At 42.9% G+C, this 18,761-nt stretch overlaps 1 protein-coding gene across 1 annotated transcript in view; it reads right to left on the bottom strand.

The window, feature by feature from the left end:
• Nucleotides 1–18,532, bottom strand: part of zcchc4 (zinc finger, CCHC domain containing 4) — a 95,808-nt gene extending 77,276 nt beyond the window's left edge. The window contains exons 1-2 of the mRNA XM_072564581.1: nt 18,402–18,532; nt 3,699–3,817 (exon numbers count right to left, since the gene is read on the bottom strand). Coding sequence (XP_072420682.1) covers nt 3,699–3,817; nt 18,402–18,480 — 198 coding nt within the window. The 5' untranslated portion in view covers nt 18,481–18,532. The remainder of the gene's footprint in view (nt 1–3,698; nt 3,818–18,401) is intronic.
• Nucleotides 18,533–18,761: the final 229 nt, after the last annotated feature.

Raw genomic sequence — 18,761 nt, 5'->3', positions numbered from 1 at the left:
CAGAGCTCTGAGATGTAGAGAGACCTCGATGTCCTCATGCATGAACTGTTGTTATGGACTAGGCCAGATCCCTCAAATCTCTTTAAGCAGGTAGTCCAGACCGTAACTTGGCTATTTGTTTAGCTAGAAGTATAGTGGATATTCCCAGTGTAATTGAGCTGGGTCAGCTGCCAGGTTTTAAACGAACTTTATTTACAAAATTACGGAACGAGACACAAAGAACAGGAAATAGAATAACCAATAATTTATCCATTCCAAACCCGACGTAATGATGCTGTTCTTAAAAAATGTGCAACAGTCCCAATACACTCATCCCTTAGCACAAAAGGTAAAATCCAGCAAAAGCTTACAGTTTTCCAGGAGAGAGAAGTCCGGCAGCTTGTTTAACACATCCCCTGCTGTAACTGAACCAAAAAAGCCTCAGCTGCCAAGACTGGCCACTCCCTTAGGCAAAGGTGAGGACTGCAGATGTTGGAAATCAGAGTCTAGATTAGAGTGCTGCTGGAAAAGTACAGCAGGTCAGGCAGCATCCGAGGAGCAGGAAAAGTCGATGTTTCGGGCAAAAGTCCTTCATCAGGAATGAAGGAGGGAACCTCCAGGGTGGAGAGATAAATGGTGGTGGGGGGGGAGGGGAGCCAGGGAGAAGGTAGCAAAGAGTACAATGGGTGAATGGGGTTGGGGATGGAGGTGATAGGTCAGAGGGGAGGGTGGAGCGGATAGGTGGGAAGGGTGATTGGCAGGTAGGACAGGTCATGGGGATGGTGCTGAGCTGAAAGGTTGGAACTGGGATAAGGGTGGGGGGTTGGGGAAAGAGGAAACCGATGAAGTCCACATTGATGCCCTGGCATTGAAGTTTTTCGAGGTAGAAAAAGAGGCGTTCTTCCTCCAGGCATCGGGTGGTGAGGGAGTGGCGGTAGAGGAGGCCCAGGACCTGCATGTCCTCAGCAGAGTGGAAGGGGAAGTTGAAATGTTGGGCCACGGGGCAGTGGGTTGATTGGTGCGGGTGTCCCAGAGATGTTCCCTAAAGCGCCTCACCTTCCACCCTATCAACCTTCACATAAACCGCATCATCCGCCATTTCCGCCACCTCCAAATGGACCCCACCATTAGGGATATATTTCTCTCCCCACCCCTTTCCGCAAAGACCGTTCCATCCGTGACTACCTGGTCAGGTCCGTGCCCCCCAACAACCCACCCTCCTGTCCTGGCACCCTCCTCTGCCACCGCAGAAATTGCAAAACCTGCACCCACACCTCCTCCCTCACCTCCATCCAAGGCCCCAAAAGAGCCTTCCACATCCATCAAAGTTTCATCTGCACAACCACCAATGTCATTTATTGTATCCGTTGCTCCCGAGGCGGTCTCCTCTACATTGGTGAGACTGGACGCCTTCTCGCAGAGCGCTTTAGGGAACATCTCCGGGACACCGGCACCAATCAACCCCACCGCCCCGTGGCCCAACATTTCTACTCCCCCTCCCACTCTGCCAAGGACATGCAGGTCCTGGGCCTCCTCTACCACCGCCACTCCCTTATCATTTGATGCCTGGAGGAAGAACGCTTCATCTTCCGCCTCGGAACACTTCAACCCCAGGGCATCAATGTGGACTTCACCAGTTTCCTCATTTCCCTTCCCCCCTACCTTATCCCAGTTCCAACCTTCCAGCTCAGCACCATCCTCATGACCTGTCCTACCTGCCAAACTGCCTTCCCATCTATCCGCTCCACCCTCCCCTCTGACCTATCACCTTCACCCCCACCCCCATCCACCTATTGTACTCTTTGTTACCTTCTCCCCAGCCCCACCCCCCTCCCATTTATCTCTCCACCCTGGAGGCTCCCTGCCTTCATTCCTGATGAAGGGCTTTTGCCCGAAACGTCGATTTTCCTGCTCCTCGGATGCTGCCTGACCTGCTGTGCTTTTCCAGCACCACTCTAGACTTCCTTTCATTATACAAGTTATTTCTAAAACATGAAAGCCTTTGGCCTGAGATATCATCTGTTTATTAGAGGCAAACAAAAAGGGCCCCAATAAACCATTCATCTCTGCACCAACTCAGCCATTTTGGAGTCTGGACGGTTTTCCAACCCGTCTGAAAAAAATCAAAGACACAGTAACTCTGAGAAAAAGAACCAGCTTTGTGACAATGTGAGAGGTCAGTATTGGTGTACAGCTAAAACATTATTGTTTATTATGAAGGGAAATCGAATGCAAAAGTAGGGAGGTTAGACTTTATTTGTGCAGAGCAATGCTGAGTCATTTGGAATTTTTGTGTACAATACTGGTGCTACGAAAGCACTTCCTTCCTTCTCTGCAATAAATTCCATTCTCACTCAATTCCAATTGTTAGTGTGTTTAGCAAACCACTGCATTTGCAGAATTCACCCTACTCTGTGCAGTCTTTTATCATGATGGTCAGTAGCACACATTAATAACTATCCAAGTGAGCAATCTAAACCGAGGGGAGAGAAATGAAAGTGTGGGTTTAAAGGAATAAAGGCTTACACCGACACAACACTTTTTATAGCAATGATGAGGAAATTCTGAAGTGCTGTAACTTGAGGTGCAGAAAACATGGCAGACAATTCGTACACAGCAAGCTCCCACAAACAGTAACATGACCATTGATAAATAACACTTTCTTAAAAAGAATGAGGATTGAGAAACAGAGTGAACGTGTCTACTTTCTTTAAGTTAACACAATGGGATTTTTACTTCCATTTAAGAGGATAGATGGGCCTTCATCTTAACATCCATACAATATAGAGATCCTTCAGTCCTGCACTGAAGTGTCAGCTTATGCTTTATCTCCAAACCCATGGAAAGGGAGCCACAACTTTCTGACTCAGAAGCAAGGAGATGAGCACGTGAATACTCCAAGCTCACACTCCAAAAGAAGGGAATTGCAGAGAAGAGCTGAGGCACCTGGAGATTCTGCCTTCAATCAGGAACCGAAGAGGCAGGAGATACATCAGACATCAAAAGGAGTACTGAATCATACAGGAGGAGATAAAAGGAGGGTGCACAGAGTTGACAAAGACCATTAGAGATTTGAGGCTGGGATTTTAAACAACAAATTTGGATCATGAAGCCGGTGTAAGAAAGAAGATGGGACTCAGTATAGGTCAGCAACTCAAAAAAACCACAGGGAAGCAGACAAATATACCCTTAAATCCCAAAATTACCCAGGAAAACTAATTCAGGAGGAATGACCAATCAAATTAAGCCACTCTTGTAAACAGATTAGAAAGAATAGCTCTTGCAGGCTGGGAGGAGAACAGGGCAGGGAGGGGAGAGGAATGTTGCTCAGCAGAGAGATTATTTTCAAACCTGTCAACAACAGAACACTGAGCTACCTATGAGCTAGGAAAACTCAGAATCACGGAGTAATATATTACCTATAAATGAATCTGATATCTCTGATTTAAGACTACATATCTTCAGCAGCTAGCAGGTTGGTGGTACATAAGCACAACTCCCTCCAATTTGTCTTTTTCTCATGGGAAATACCTGGTCTACACTTTAACCTCCCATCTTATTGCATACCAGATCATTCAATTTTGTGTTCTCATGTTGAGGGACGTTTGGTGAGGAAGAGGACAAGGCATTCCATTTTATAGGGTTAGGGAATATAAACTATTTCCAAAAATAATTTGGACAACGTTATTGTTTCACAGTGTAATAATGGATTTTTATACCTTCTCATCTTCCCACTGGAAGAAGTTACAGTCCTTGCGATCTCGACAAGCTGCACAGGCATAAAACCTCCTGGCTTCTTGCTTCTGGCGAGTTACCTTCACAAACAACAAGGTTGGACCTAGAACAAATCAAAGAAGAAACACTTAAATTAACAGTAGATATGTACTTTGTAAGAGTAAGCTTGACACTCAGTTCCCCCACAGCGAAATGTAAAAATAAGAAAAGTGCATCCCTGACAGTTTGATGGCTTGTATTAGTCAAATAGCGCGCCATGTAATAGACTGACAGCCTCATTCAAACAATTCAAGAAACCAGTTCAAAATACTTTAGATTAGATTCCCTACAGTGTGGAAACAGGCCCTTTGGCCCAATAAGTCCACACTGATCCTCTGAAGAGTAACCCACCCAGACCCATTCCCTCTGATTAACACTACGGGACTCCTGAAGAAGGGCTTATGCCCGAAACGTCGATTCTCCTGCTCCTCGGATGCTGCCTGGCCTGCTGTGTTTTTCCAGCACCACATTTTTCAACTCTGGTTCTCCAGCATTTGCAGTCCTCACTTTCTCCTACTATGGGCAATTTAGCATGGCCAATTCACCTGACCTGCACATCTTTGGACTGTGGGAGGAAACTGGAGCATCCAGAGGAAATCTACGCAGACACAGGGAGAATGTGCAAACCCCACACAGACAGTCGCCTGAGGCCAGAATCAAAGCCGGGTCGCTGGCACTGTGAGGTAGCAGTGTTAACTACTGAGTCACTATGCCGCTCACGGTGTGAAACAGAAGTGAGACTTTGCACTTAATCACTAAAACAGGCAAGGATAAAGTTACAAGTTAATTTAGTCATACCAAGTGGAAAACAAATTATTGTAGTTTGTGACTGAACATTGATTTAAGATAAGCTGCAGTTGCAGTCCTAATTAATATTTTAGAACTTTAAATTCTTTCATTTGATTGGGTTACTTGGGGTTCTGATTGTTGGAAAGGATAGAATGAGCAGAAGAAGGTTGCAACATTGATCAAGGAATCAATTACAGCAGCAAGGATGGATGCCATCTTGAAAGGATAATCACGAGGGACCATCTGGCTCAAAGAAAGAAATACACAATTGGGTCACACTGTTGCGTCCATACTATAGGCCTCCCGAATAGTCAGGACCAGATAGAGGATCAAACCTAATTACATTTCTGAGAATTGCAAGAATAAGGGTGTAATAGTGGGACATTTTAACTACCCAAATCTTTGCTGGATAATTTAATCTGCAAGGTGGGAGGGAACAAAATTCTTAAATTTCATCCAGGATAACATTTTTCGCAGTACACAGAAAGCCCAAACAAAGGACGGGGGCGGTTCTGGATTTAATATTCACAAATGAGCCTAGGCAATTGGAAAGCATATCAGTAGGGAAACACTTTGGAGACAATGACCACTACTCAGTTTGATTTAGGTTAATTATGGAAAAGGATAAAAATGGGATGGGAATAAAAATTCTAAATTAGAAAATGACCAATTTCACTAAAGACAAAGTACAATTTGTCAAAGTGGACTGAAAGCAGCTACTTGCAGATAACACTTTCAGGGCATTGGGAAGTGGTGAAGAAAAAAATAGTGAGTGTACAGGCAAATAAAAATGACCCAGGATGGGACCAAGACTGGAGAACCCTGGATGTCATGAGACATAAAAGGTAATAATTAGCAAAACAAGAGAAGCTTCTAGCAGATATCAAGAGCTCAATACAGTAGAGTTCTTAAAAAGGTATATAAAAAGTGCAGGACCTGGGATGGGGCAACTTAAAGAGAAAATTAGGAAAGCTAGTAGATTACAAAGAAAGGTTAGAGATGTATGAGATTGAGGGGCATAAAATTTCCTACTATTTGTTGAAGCCTCCCCGAGAGCTTCAGTGAGGAAGGGAGGACTCCCTACTACAGTCTACTCAACCTTCCCTGGTTCTTTCCCTGAGATCGTTCAATTGCCTAGAATAAAATTCTTACGAGCAGCCCATGAAAGGTTTAGCACATTTATTTAAACAGTATCGCAGTTACAGAGTAACAAGACACCAAGCCCTAGTCTAAGGGGAGGTTGTAAAACCTCAGTAGAGTAGCGGTGCCAGCACTTACCAACTTCGGGCTCTCTCAGACTACTCCGAAAACGGCACTCACTATCTTTAGTATTTATACAGTTTTTGCCCACTAAACATGTCAGTCAAACTCCTGCTGATGAACAGCATGTCCTCACCACATTTCTGCTGTGCTTGTGATGAACTTGTTAGTCTTTTGTTGACCAATCACATGACTAGAATAGTGATAATGAAACTGCCCTTGTACTGACTCGGGTGATGACATGAAGTGTTCATATCCACTAAAGTTTGTTCATGTGCTCATCATCTCATGTCCTTGTTTAAATCTGATTACTGACTGTGCTTTTTTAAAATGTCTTAAACCCATTCCCCATTGTTTTCCAACTCGCATGCTTGGTCAGTAAACTCTTTATTCAAACCCCTATTATTTTCCTCGTAGGTACTTTAAGTTTGAAGTGATCTGTCAAAGGCTTTTGTTCCTCCTTAATGACTAATATTTAAGGTTCGTAGCTGCCTGAACTTATTCTTGTACAGAGCTGGACTTCCTGCTTTTCCCAGCAAAGCTATCTTACTTGAAACCTTTTCCTTTTGCCTTATTTCTAACATTCTTTGTTTTTTTTTAATTCTGTGATTTCCCTTCGTGTTCTTTCTCACATAGAGAAGTTGCAGAGGAAGGTTTTTTTTCTGAATTAGTAAAGGGGTCAGAAGGTAGGGAGTGTAGATTAAGAATAAGAGGTAGGAGAGACAAAGAGGGCAGTTGAGATTTTATTCACTTGGAGGAGATGGGCATCTGAACCTCTGGCTGAAAGGCTGGTTAAATTCGAAACTCTCATAACATTTAAGCAGAATTTAGATGTTCGCTTGGGTTGCTATATATGGGTGAACAGCTTGAAAACGTTTAGTGTAGTCAGAGCAGCTTGGATAGGATTGGCTGAATGGCTCTTCTGTGCTGTAAATGTTGATGAGTCTATGAGGAAGCAAGTCAGTTTAGAAAAGCAAAACTCAACAATGGCTTTTTCCAATTAAATTGCAACTGATCTTGATACAACTTATGTCATCAAATATATATAAATTTTCATGAAGTTTCACTCTTGCTCTCCCTTTCCCACCCTACCCTTTTCTTTCTCCCCTTTTCCTTGCTAAGTTGTGGATTGTGCGTACCTCCCTGCAAGCAGGTAAAGAACTCAACAGAAAAAGCCTCGGAATTTCTACAGGGTTACCTGGAGAAAAGGGACCTGCAAACTTAGCCACATTTTTGCACATCATTTCTAAGAGGAAGTAAAAGCCTGAAAATTCTACCATCTTCCTCTACTTTTAATCTGCAATTGTATGCTCAGATTTCAAATTCAAATATTTCATTTTGGAACGGATATTAAACACAAATGTTTTTGTTCCAGTCAGAACAGTGAGCTTATTTACTCAATGAATTACTTAATCTTACTTTGCTAAGAACTTAAAAAGAACAGTCTACCTAATTGTATACAGTTGACACAGACATTTAAGCACATACAGTAGATTGGCTTTCAAATTTTAAAATACACGTGTTTAAATGGAGAGAGAAAAATGAATGCTACCTCATCACTCCTCATTTAGTTGCAACAAAGATGAAAATAAAATAATAAGCAGCCAAAATGACTTTCAAAGTAGTGAAGTCCGGTACACTCTTCCTCAGAAGGTCATCTGCAGATATACAGTCAAAGTGAAATTTTCAAGCCTGAGATTGCTAGAATTATTTTAGGCAGGGTTTCAAAGGGTATGGACTACAGGTGGGTTACCAAGAATTAACAACAGTTTCTCAACATGAATTCAAGTGGGCAGTGGGTTACAAAAGGTTCTCCTCCTGAGCTGCTTTTTCCTCAATGTGTGTTTCAATTATTTAGACCTAGGGCAGTCGTCCAGGTTTGGATTTGATACTAAAAATAGGAAACAATGAGTAATTCTGAGAACTGCGGAATGAAAACTAATTTCAAAAATCGGGAATTTCCCTGGTTCACCATTAACATTTAATGCCACTGTACTTCACAGTTTATCATACATGAGGTGCTTGGAGATGTTTCAGAAATTCAACAATTGAGATGCAAATACATATTTGATTTATTTCGTAATGCTAGAAATAAAATTAGAAGCAGCTTCCTTAAAGACATGAAATAATTTGCCATGTAAGTAAATAATAGGCAAGGGTGAACAATTGAATATTTGAATACTTTCAGTGTCATTTACTGAATTGGTTTTGTTTACCTATCGCTTTAGGAAAGTATATTGACAGGAATATAAATGAATAATAGGGAGTAAGAATTAAACACACCCTAGAAATTTTGGCAGACTGACAGCTCAACATTGTACTTCAAAAACCAGTTGAGCATAGCTTTGCCTAGCCAATGGGATAGGTGCTACAAAGCAGCAAATATTCAGTGTTAGGCAATAAAACAAGCCTAAGAAAACAAACTGTGAATACTGGAAATCTATGTGTACATCTAATGCTGGAAAATGCTGTGCATCGCCAACAAGTCCAACAGCATCTGAGAAATGTCAAAGATTGCCCAGGTTTTCCCAACACATGTCAAATTTAGCAAGTATTCTGTCCAGATTCCACCCATTAAAGAACTGAGAACAAGTAAAACAAAGGCCAACTGAATCCAGTCCAGTGATATCATCACAGGCTTGGTGCAATTTCAATATTCATATGGTGGCTTTAAGTAAAGTATTTTGAATCCAAATATGTTAATCGCTTGTAACAATACGTGCAAGCTAATCTGGAGGGAAAAATGATTATTTCTAATGGAAAATCATCAAGCTTTTTGTTTCTCACTCCTCGCATGCTGTTTTCTGTTTTATCCCAGCTTGTCAGCATCCCTAGTATTTCATTTTGGAGAATGAATACTGTTCAAAAAACTCAGGTTTTGGCACAGTTCCCATCATTCAAAAGTAGAATGTTTATCACTGATTCTTATTTTGTTTCATTGTTAACAAAAAACTGTTTTATGAATAAAGTGAAAAATATTCAATTTCCACCCAGTCTGTTGAATTGTTAATATTAGGGACTACAGACAAGCATAACAGAGTGTCACATAATCTGGAGTGACCCTAAAAGAAGTTAATGTCAGGAAAGAAACCAAAGCTTCCTAAAATGGGCTAACAGGCCACTCAAAGGGAATCCAGAAATCAACAATAAATTACAGCTTTAGCAGTGACACCTATACCACATTAATTATAAAAGTAAAGGATTTTGAAAATTTGAGAATCTGCTTTTCTTTTTAAATCTGGAAGTACAAAGTTGCGAACAGTAAAACTGACAATGAAGCTGTTTTGCTATTCGGAAAACCCAGCTGATTCACCAGCCACTCCAGTTGGCTATTCAGCCCCTTGAACCAGGTCTGGCGTTCAACTCCATTGACCTGCCCAGGGTCCGTGTCTCCTAAATTCACCATGGTATCAATGCGTGAATCACTGCTTCATCCTATTTCAGGGCTAATACATCCTTCTCATGGGTCTGGTGCTCAGAACTGGATACAGAACTCAGATTTCAGTCGAAGTAGAGTTTAATCCAATGAAAACATGTAATCTACGATACCCCTTAGTATCCCAGTTTCTTTGAGACGAAAGCAAGTATTTCACTAAATTTTAATTTCTTTGTTATGCTACCATTACCAGTTTGCTATGAGTCCTGTATATGGATCCCTAAATTTTCTGCTTTACTATGGTTCACAATTCTCACCATTTGGAAAATAACATCTTTTAGTCCAATTTGGTTGAATGCAGTTTCCAACAATGAACTATATCTACCAGTTGTAACAATCTCTTTTAATGTGACCACACATTTGCTTATCCAAAGTAATGGTGCTGTTGTTGTTATCACCATAGTCTTACCAGACCAAGAGGGCTGCTCTCTCATCAGAGAGAAGCAACTGGTGGTGATTTAACCCGAGGGCCACCAGACCTCAGGCAAGGGAAGAAGTTGAGAAGGAGAGTCCTTCTAGGTAACCTCAAACTGGTAATGGGAATTGAACCCACACTGTTGGCATCACACTGCTCTGTAAACAAACAATCCAGCCAACTGAGCTAAACAGATTTATCCAAAGTAATGATACACAATGTGTTCCGCAATTTTTTTTGTATATAGACTAAATCGGACTACTTTCTTTTTACAAATTAATATCTGTCTAATACTGAATTATCTACCTTCTCCAGTAGGCATTATTTCAGTTAGGATTAACTGTTAAATCTTTAGACTGGAAGCAGAGGCTAACCGGGAAGACACTAGAGCAAAAATGGCAGGAGTTTGTAGGTATAATTGAGGACACTGTACAGAGGTTCATTCCCAAGAAAAGAAAGATTAACCGGGGAGGGATTAGACAACCTTGGCTGACAAAGGAAGTCAGGAAATGTATTAAAGAAAAAGAGAGATCCTATAAAGTGGCTAAGAACAGTGGGAAATCAGAAGATTGGGAAGGATACAAAAGCAAACAGAGGATAACAAAGAGTGTAATAAGAAATGAGAGGATCAAATATGAAGGTAGGCTAGCCAGTAATATTAGAAATAATAGTAAAAGTTTCTTTCAGTACATAAGAAACAAACGACAGGCAAAAGTAGACATTGGGCCACTTCAAACTGATGCAGGGAGCCTAGTGATGGGAGATAAGGAAATAGCAGGAGAACTTAACAAGTACTTTGCGTCAGTTTTCACAGTGGAAGACAGGAGTAATATCCCAAAAATTAAAGGGTGTCACGGGGCTGAGTTGAGTATGGTTGCCATTACGAAAGAGATAGTGCTAGAAAAGTTAAAAAGTCTTAAAATTGATAAATCTCCTGGCCCCGATGGGATACACCCTAGAGTTCTGAGAGAGGTTGCTGAGGAAATAGCAGAGGCATTGGTTGAGATCTTTCAAGAGTCACTGGAGTCAGGAAAGGTCCCGGACGATTGGAAGATGGCTGTAGTAACCCCCTTGTTCAAGAAAGGATCAAGGCAAAAGATGGAAAATTATAGGCCAATCAGCTTAACCTCGGTTGTTGGTAAAATTCTAGAATCCATCATTAAGGATGAGGTTTCTAAATTCTTGGAAGAGCAGAGTCTGATTAGAACAAGTCAACATGGATTTAGTAAAGGGAGGTCATGCCTGACAAACCTGTTGGAATTTTTTGAAGAGGTAACAAGTAGGTTAGACCAGGGGAACCCAGTGGATGTGGTCTATCTGGACTTTCAAAAGGCCTTTGATAAGGTGCCACACGGGAGACTGCTGAGCAAGGTGAGGGCCCATGGTGTTCGAGGTGAGCTGCTGGGATGGATTGAGGATTGGCTATCTAACAGAAGGCAGAGAGTTGGGATAAAAGGTTCTTTTTCAGAATGGCAGCCGGTGACGAGCGGTGTCCCGCAGGGTTCGGTGCTGGGGCCACAGCTGTTCGCATTATATATTAATGATTTGGATGAGGGAACCGGGGGCATTCTAGCGAAGTTTGCCGATGATACAAAGTTAGGTAGACAGGCAGGTAGTACTGAGGAAGTGGGGAGGCTACAGAAGGATCTAGACAGGTTGGGAGAGTGGTCCAGGAAATGGCTGATGGAATTTAACGTGAGCAAGTGCGAGGTCTTGCACTTTGGCAAAAAGAATATAGGAATGGACTACTTTCTAAATGGTGAGAAACTTAATAAAGCCAAAGCACAAAGGGATCTGGGAGTGCTAGTCGAGGATTCTCTAAAGGTAAACATGCAGGTTGAGTCTGTGATTAAGAAAGCGAATGCAATGTTGTCTCTTATCTCAAGAGGGTTGGAATATAAAAGCAGAGATGTACTACTAAGACTTTATAAAGCTCTGGTTAGGCCCCATTTGGAGTACTGTGTCCAGTTTTGGTCCCCACACCTCAGGAAGGACATACTGGCACTGGAACGTGTCCAGCGGAGATTCACACGGATGATCCCTGGAATGACAGGTCTAGCATATGAGGAACGGCTGAGGATACTGGGATTGTATTCGTTGGAGTTTAGAAGATTAAGGGGAGATCTAATAGAGACGTACAAAATAATACATGGCTTTGAAAAGGTGGATGCTAGAAAATTGTTTCTGTTAGGCGAGGAGACTAGGACCCGTGGACACAGCCTTAGAATTAGAGGGGGTCATTTCAGAACGGAAATGCGGAGACATTTCTTCAGCCAGAGAGTGGTGGGCCTGTGGAATTCATTGCCACGGAGTGCAGTGGAAGCCGGGACGCTAAATGTCTTCAAGGCCGAGATTGATAGGTTCTTGTTGTCTAGAGGAATTAAGGGCTACGGGGAGAACGCTGGCAAGTGGAGCTGAAATGCGCATCAGCCATGATTGAATGGCGGAGTGGACTCGATGGGCCGAATGGCCTTACTTCCACTCCTATGTCTTATGGTCTTATGGTCTTATGGTCACCCAGTCCACAAGAATGTAGATTTCAGATCACATTGATACAATGATACATTGAAAAAAAGCACAACAATGTCTCTATTTCCTCAGGAGGCTAAGGAAATTTGGCATGTCCACAAGGACACTTACCAATTTTTATAGTTAAAAAAAAAATCACACAATACCAGGTTGTAATCCAACATGTTTATTTGGAAGTACTGGTTTATGGAGCGCTGCTCCTTCATCAAGTAGCTGTGGAGCAGGATCATAAGAAACAGAACTTATAGCAACAGATCAGTATCATGCAACTGATATGATATATTGAACAAACCTAGATTGCTGTTAAGTCTTTCATGGGTTGCAGGTTTTGGTTCATTAATATGTAAATCCCAGAACGTCTTTCAAGTCACATTCTCAAGATAACTTATGATTTTATATTTAAAAAAATGACATCTCAGCTCAGACAATGCCTTAAAAGTCTGCCTGCAGTTCCTACTTTGGAAATGGAACCAGTCTGACTCAAAATTGGGATTTACATATTAATGAACCTAAACCTGCAACCCATTTTAAAAGACGAAAGACTTAACAGCAATCTAGGTTTGTTCATTATATCCTATTAGATGCATGACATGTTTCGCCACAAAATTTTGTGTCTTATAATCCTGCTCCACAGCTACCTAATGAAAGACCAGTACTCCAAAAGCTAGTACTTCCCAATAAACCTGTTGGACTACAACTGGTGTTGTGTGATTTTTAACTTTGTACACTCCAGTGCTTACCATCAATTTTTATAGATGTGCCACAAAAAGCATCCTATTCGAATGCATCACAGCTTGTTATGGCAAATCATCATCCTAGACTCCCTACAGATTGGAAATGAGCCACTTGGCCCAAGAAGACCATTCTCCCCATGTCCGCGTGGGCTTCCTCCGGGTGCTGTGGTATCCTCCCTCAGTCAAAAGATGTGCAGGTTAGGTGAATTGGTCATGCTAAGTTGCCCATAGAGTTAGGTACATTAGTTAGGGGGATGGGTCTCTTCAGAGGGCCAGTGTGGACTAGTTGGGCTGAAGGGCCTATTTCCACACTGTAGGGAATCTAATCTAATCGAAAAGTCCACACCATACCCTCTGAAGAGTAACTGACCCAGACCAATTTCCCTACCTTATTACTCTACATTTCCCTTAATTAATGCACATAGCCGACACATCCCTGAACACCATGGGCAATTTAACACGGCTAATTCACCTAACCTGCAAATCTTTGGACTGTGGGAGAATACCACAGCACCTGGAGGAAACCAACATAGGTATGGGGAGAATGTGCAAACTCCAAACAGACAGTTACCAGAGTCCACAGGATCCATCGTGCTGTGAGGGAGCCATATTATTCAATGACCCACCATGCCATCTTATCCTCCCCATATCTAGCTCGCCCCAAGACTGCAAGAAATTAGGAGTTGTAAACACAGCTCAGTCCACCACACAAACTAGCCTTCCATCCATTGACTCCAACTGTATTTCCCACTGTCTCAGGAAAGCAACCAAAGACCCTTCACATCGCAGTTATGCTCTCTTCCACTCTCTCCCCTCAGGCAGAAGATACAAAATTTGAATACGCATATGAAGAGATTCAAAAACAGCTTCTTCCCTGTTGTTACCAGACTTCTGAACAGACCCCTCAAATGTTAATTCTGATCTCGCTCTCTGCGCCTTCTCTGCAGCTCTAACACTGTATTCTGCTCTCTGTTCTGCTATCCTGATGCATTTTGTATGATACAATCTGCCCATATAGCACACAAAACAACACTTTTCACCAATTTTAGATTATATTAGATTAGATTCGCTACAGTGTGGAAACAGACCCTTCTGCCCAACAGGTCCACATCGCCCCTCCGAACAGAAACCCACCCAAATCCTTATTTTACCCCTGACTAACGCACCTATAACTGTGGGCAATTTAACATGGCCTATTCACCTGACCTGCACATCTTTGGATTGTGAGAGGAAACCAGAGCACCCAGAGGAAACCCACGCGACACTGGGAGAATGTGCAAACTCCACATAAACAGGCGGGAATCGAACAGAGGACCCTGGTGCTGTGAGGCAGCAGTGTTAACCACTGTGCCACCGTGCCACCCTTTATTGCTGTCATGTACCAAGATACAATCAAAAAAAGTCTGTTTATGCAAATGCCCATTGAAAAACAATGACATAGCGGCTATGATATGGAGGTGCCTGTGTTGTACTGGAGTGGACCAGGTCAGAAGTCACACGACACCAGGTTATAGTCCAACAGGTTAATTTGAACTCTCAAGCTTTTGGAGCCCCTTCATCAGGGGAAGTATAGAGAGGTACACAGGCACAGAATTTATAGCAGAGAGATCAAAAGATCACATGAATGCTGTGACTGGAGTGTCAACAAGTTGAATAATAAGTCTCTGCAGGTGATCAGAAGTGTCAGACGATGTGAGTAAAGTGTCAACAGCTGAACAGCAAGTGAAGGGATGATTTATAATCCTGTTAATTGAGGCAGAGAGATAAGTACGCAAAAAAATTGAAATAAGGTGATACTGGAGAAAAACCAGATAGCTGGAATAACATATACAAAACAAAAACAGAGGTTGCTGGAAAAGCTGAGCAGGTCTGGCAGCATCTGTGACGAGAAATCGAAGTTAACGTTTCAGGCCCAGCGACCAGAACTGGTCTTTTAGTTTTTATGATAGGTATAAAGTTCGCATGCCAAGGATCGAGGCAAAGTAACAAATAATCCAAAACTGTACAAACTAATTACGGTAGAGAGATCATAAGTTGTCAAGGTAATGGTATCAAACAGGACAGTAAGGAAGATTTTACAGATAAAGAACAGTATGGTGGGGTTACATGAAGCACAACATGAACCCAAGATCGCAGTTGAGGCCATCTTCATGGGAACGGAAATTGGTGCTCAGTTTCTGTATAGCGATTCTGCTTTGTTGTGTATCTCAAAGGCTGCTTTGGAAGATGCTTACCCGAAGATCAGATGCTGAATATCTTTGACCATTGACATGTTCCTGCCTAGAAAGGTTCACTCCTGTCTGGCGATTGTTGTGCAGTGTCCATTCATGCACGGTCATACTGTTTGCATGGTCTCGCCAATATACCATACCAAGACATCCTTGTCTGCAGTGTATGAGGTAGACAGCATTGGCTGTGTCACATGGCAGGCCAAGCCTGACAGAGGATCACCAACCTTTTATACTAACTTAGCTTATAGTTCCACGAATTCTGCCAGACCCAGAGTCATAAGGGTCCACATCACAGAAAAAGACCTTCCAGTCCATAAGAGTCTACACTGGTCAAAAACAACCACTAATTGTTCTAATGCTCTTTTCCAGTACTTTGCCCATAGACATGCATGCCTTGACAAATTTTTCCACAAAGGTTAGGAGAAACAGAACGGTCCAACCACTTCAAGGGTTCCATGGTGCCGAGGCTAGTTCTATCCCTCACAACACCAGGGACAGTACGCAGTGACACTTCAGGGTCTTCGCAAGGCTTGATGTGACTGCACACAAAGGTGACCATCAGGATATAGCTAGCATTGGGTATATCTTTCTCCCCATATCCAGAGCTTTATATATTGTGTCCCTGTGGACACGGTCTATCTTTGACCTCCAAATGAAGTGGAAGTTGACTTGGGTGACTGCAATGAGGCAGGTTCAGGGAAATGGGTCAGATCCGCACCACATACAGCCAAACCGAGAATATCTCACACTTGATGATGGGTTTCTACCCACAATGGAGAGGGAGCGGTGCTCTCCAAAAACCCAGTTACTGCCTTACCTTGGCAGAATGCTCCTCCCAATTTTTCTGTACATGCTTCCTCCTATTCAAGCCATATTCCCAGCACTTTCAGATAATCTGCCCTGGTAGTGAACGGGAGAAAGAATCAGTCGGCACAGTTCCCAAAGAACATGGCCTCTCTCTTGCCTCAATTTATCTTGGCTCCCAAGGCCAGTTCCACCTGGTCGCTAATGCTCATGAGTCTATGCAGTGACAGCGGAGCTGAGCAGAAAATAGTGACATCAGGGAGGCCCTGACCTGCAGTCCTCCGCTGCCTGGGATAGTCATCCCTCTCAGGCTGACAGCCTTCCCAATGGACTCAGCTAATGATTGCACAATGTTCAGCATCATTTGCAATTGCGCAGATACTCAAGAAGACTATACATAAATGGAATGGAGCAAGATCTGACAAATATCCAGGCTTGGGTTGACATGCAGCAAGTAACATTCATGCCACACAAGTACCATACAATGACCATTTCCAACAAAAGAGCATCCAACCATCAACCCTTGACATTCAATGGTGTTACCATTACCGAATCCCCCATAGTCAATATCTTGGGGTTACCAATGACCAGAAACTGTACTCAATTAGCCATATAAACATTGCAGCGACAACAGCAAGAGCCAGGAATCCTGCAGTGAATAGCTCACCTCCTGATTCCCCAATGCTTGTCCTCCATAGACAAGGCACAAGTGAGATGTGTGAAGTAATACTCCCCTCTTGCCCTGATGGGTGCAGCTTCGACAACACTGAAGATGTGTCAATCATCCAGGACAAAGCAACCACTTGATTGCCACCACATCCACGGCCTCCATCCCAGTGCTTAATAGCAGCAGAGTACACCATATATGATAAACACAGCAGAAATTCACCAAAGGTCCTTAGACAGCACCTTCCAAACTCACACCACTTCTGTTGAGAATGACAAGGGCAGCAGCTACATGGGAATGCCACCACCTGCAAGTTCCCCTCCGAGCCACCAATAATCCTGACTTTAAATATAATCGCTGTTCCTTCAATGTTATTGAGTCAAAATCCTGGAACTCACTCCCTAACAACATATGGGTCCACATACACTGAACCGACTTGAGCAGGCAAATCACTAACTTCTCAAGGGCATCTCGGAATAGACAATAAGTATTGGCCTGGCCAATGTCCTTAGCCCACAAATGAATTTCAAAAACCTACGGTATCACCAACGAAAAATTAATTCAAGAACTTAAGAGCTTAGAGTTGGTCCGACATTCATGGATAAAGTACAAAGTTCATGTCAACAGAGAATTTTTCCATTCTCTTAACATCTGTCGTTTGCAATGAGCTGCCCTTAACTTTGATTAAAAAAAGGGGGAAAAACTGTTTTTTAATAAAGTTATATTTTGCAGTTGTCTCAAAATACTTTCCAACCACTGAAGTACATTAGAAGTCACTGCTGTACTATACAAAACCCAACAGCCAATACTAAAAGCAATAAGATCATCTGTTTGTGCAATGCTAATTAAGAGGTCAATAGTAGCCAAGACAAGAATGGTTACTGCTCTGCCTTTCTTCAAACTAATTATATGGGATCTTTTACATCCACTTGAGGGAGAGGTAGGGCCTGGCTTATGACCCCCAAGAAAGCAGCTCCAACTTTCGTCAAGAATTGAACCCAAAACCATTTTCCTTGAACTGAATGATCAACTGAACTCCAGTTGACTCAACCACTATCGCAGGCTTCACATAAAGGTGGCACAGTGGTTAACACTGCTGCCTCACAGTGCCGGAGACCCAGGTTCAATTCCCGCCTCAGGCGACTGACTGTGTGGAGTTTGCATGTTCTCCCTGTGTCTGCGTGGGTTTCCTCCGGGTGCTCCGGTTTCCTCCCACAGTCCAAAGATGTGCAGGTCAGGTGAATTGGCCATGCTAAATTGCCCATAGTGTTAGGTAAGGGGTAGATGTAGGGGTATGGGTGGGTTACGCTTCGGCAGGTCGGTGTGGACTTGTTGGGCTGAAGGGCCTGTTTCCACACTGTAAGTAATCTCATCTAAATGCATTGCTAACATTATCCCACTGGTGTCGATAGGCCTGTCTTAAAGCACATGGTGTTAGTCGCACATTGAAAATTGCACTTTTATAAACTGAGGCTGTTATTTCTAACCGAAGATAAAATGACATTCACTAGATCAGATAGCATTTGTGCAGAGTGCAAATTATAAATGTAGCAGCTAAGTTCATAACAGCTGCCATTCTGACCGAAGATCAGAGTCGTTAACTCGGCAAATGCAAATACATCCTGACCTAATGAGCAATATGCCAATGCCACTGTTACTTTTCCTTTAAAAGTATGTCGCATTTCACTCGTCATTTGTCATGGCGGTTCCCCGGCCTGCAGCATGCATGGAGTAAACATCAATCCACCGATTGAACTGCAGTGCTCCCGCGGTCCCTCCTTACCGTGCGGACAGTGGGGTGCTCTACCCTCCACCTCCTGGTTGAGGATCAGCTCAATTCCCGGAACCTCACACATTCCCATTCATTGAGCGGGAGAACGTCAGCACCCGCCACGCTCCACAACAAAGGGCACGTGACCCTGCGCCGACCTCATCCCCGCGCGACGGCACTTCACCAAACCCCGCCCCCCATTGTCATGCCCTGACCCTGGGGAGGTAGATGTTCCACCCGGTGACTGCTGTCACTCATAAGAACACAACCTGATCTTTTAAAATCATGCATATTACATTGTAAGATTCTTTCATAAGAAACTGTTTTTCAAACAAAGAGGACGACTGAATCGTTCAAACCATTTGTTTTAAA

This window comes from Chiloscyllium punctatum, chromosome 1, assembly GCF_047496795.1.
Source record: "Chiloscyllium punctatum isolate Juve2018m chromosome 1, sChiPun1.3, whole genome shotgun sequence".
Lineage (NCBI taxonomy): Eukaryota > Metazoa > Chordata > Chondrichthyes > Orectolobiformes > Hemiscylliidae > Chiloscyllium > Chiloscyllium punctatum.
Note: the sequence above shows the minus strand (reverse complement) of the source record. Positions and strands in the feature narration are given on the sequence as shown.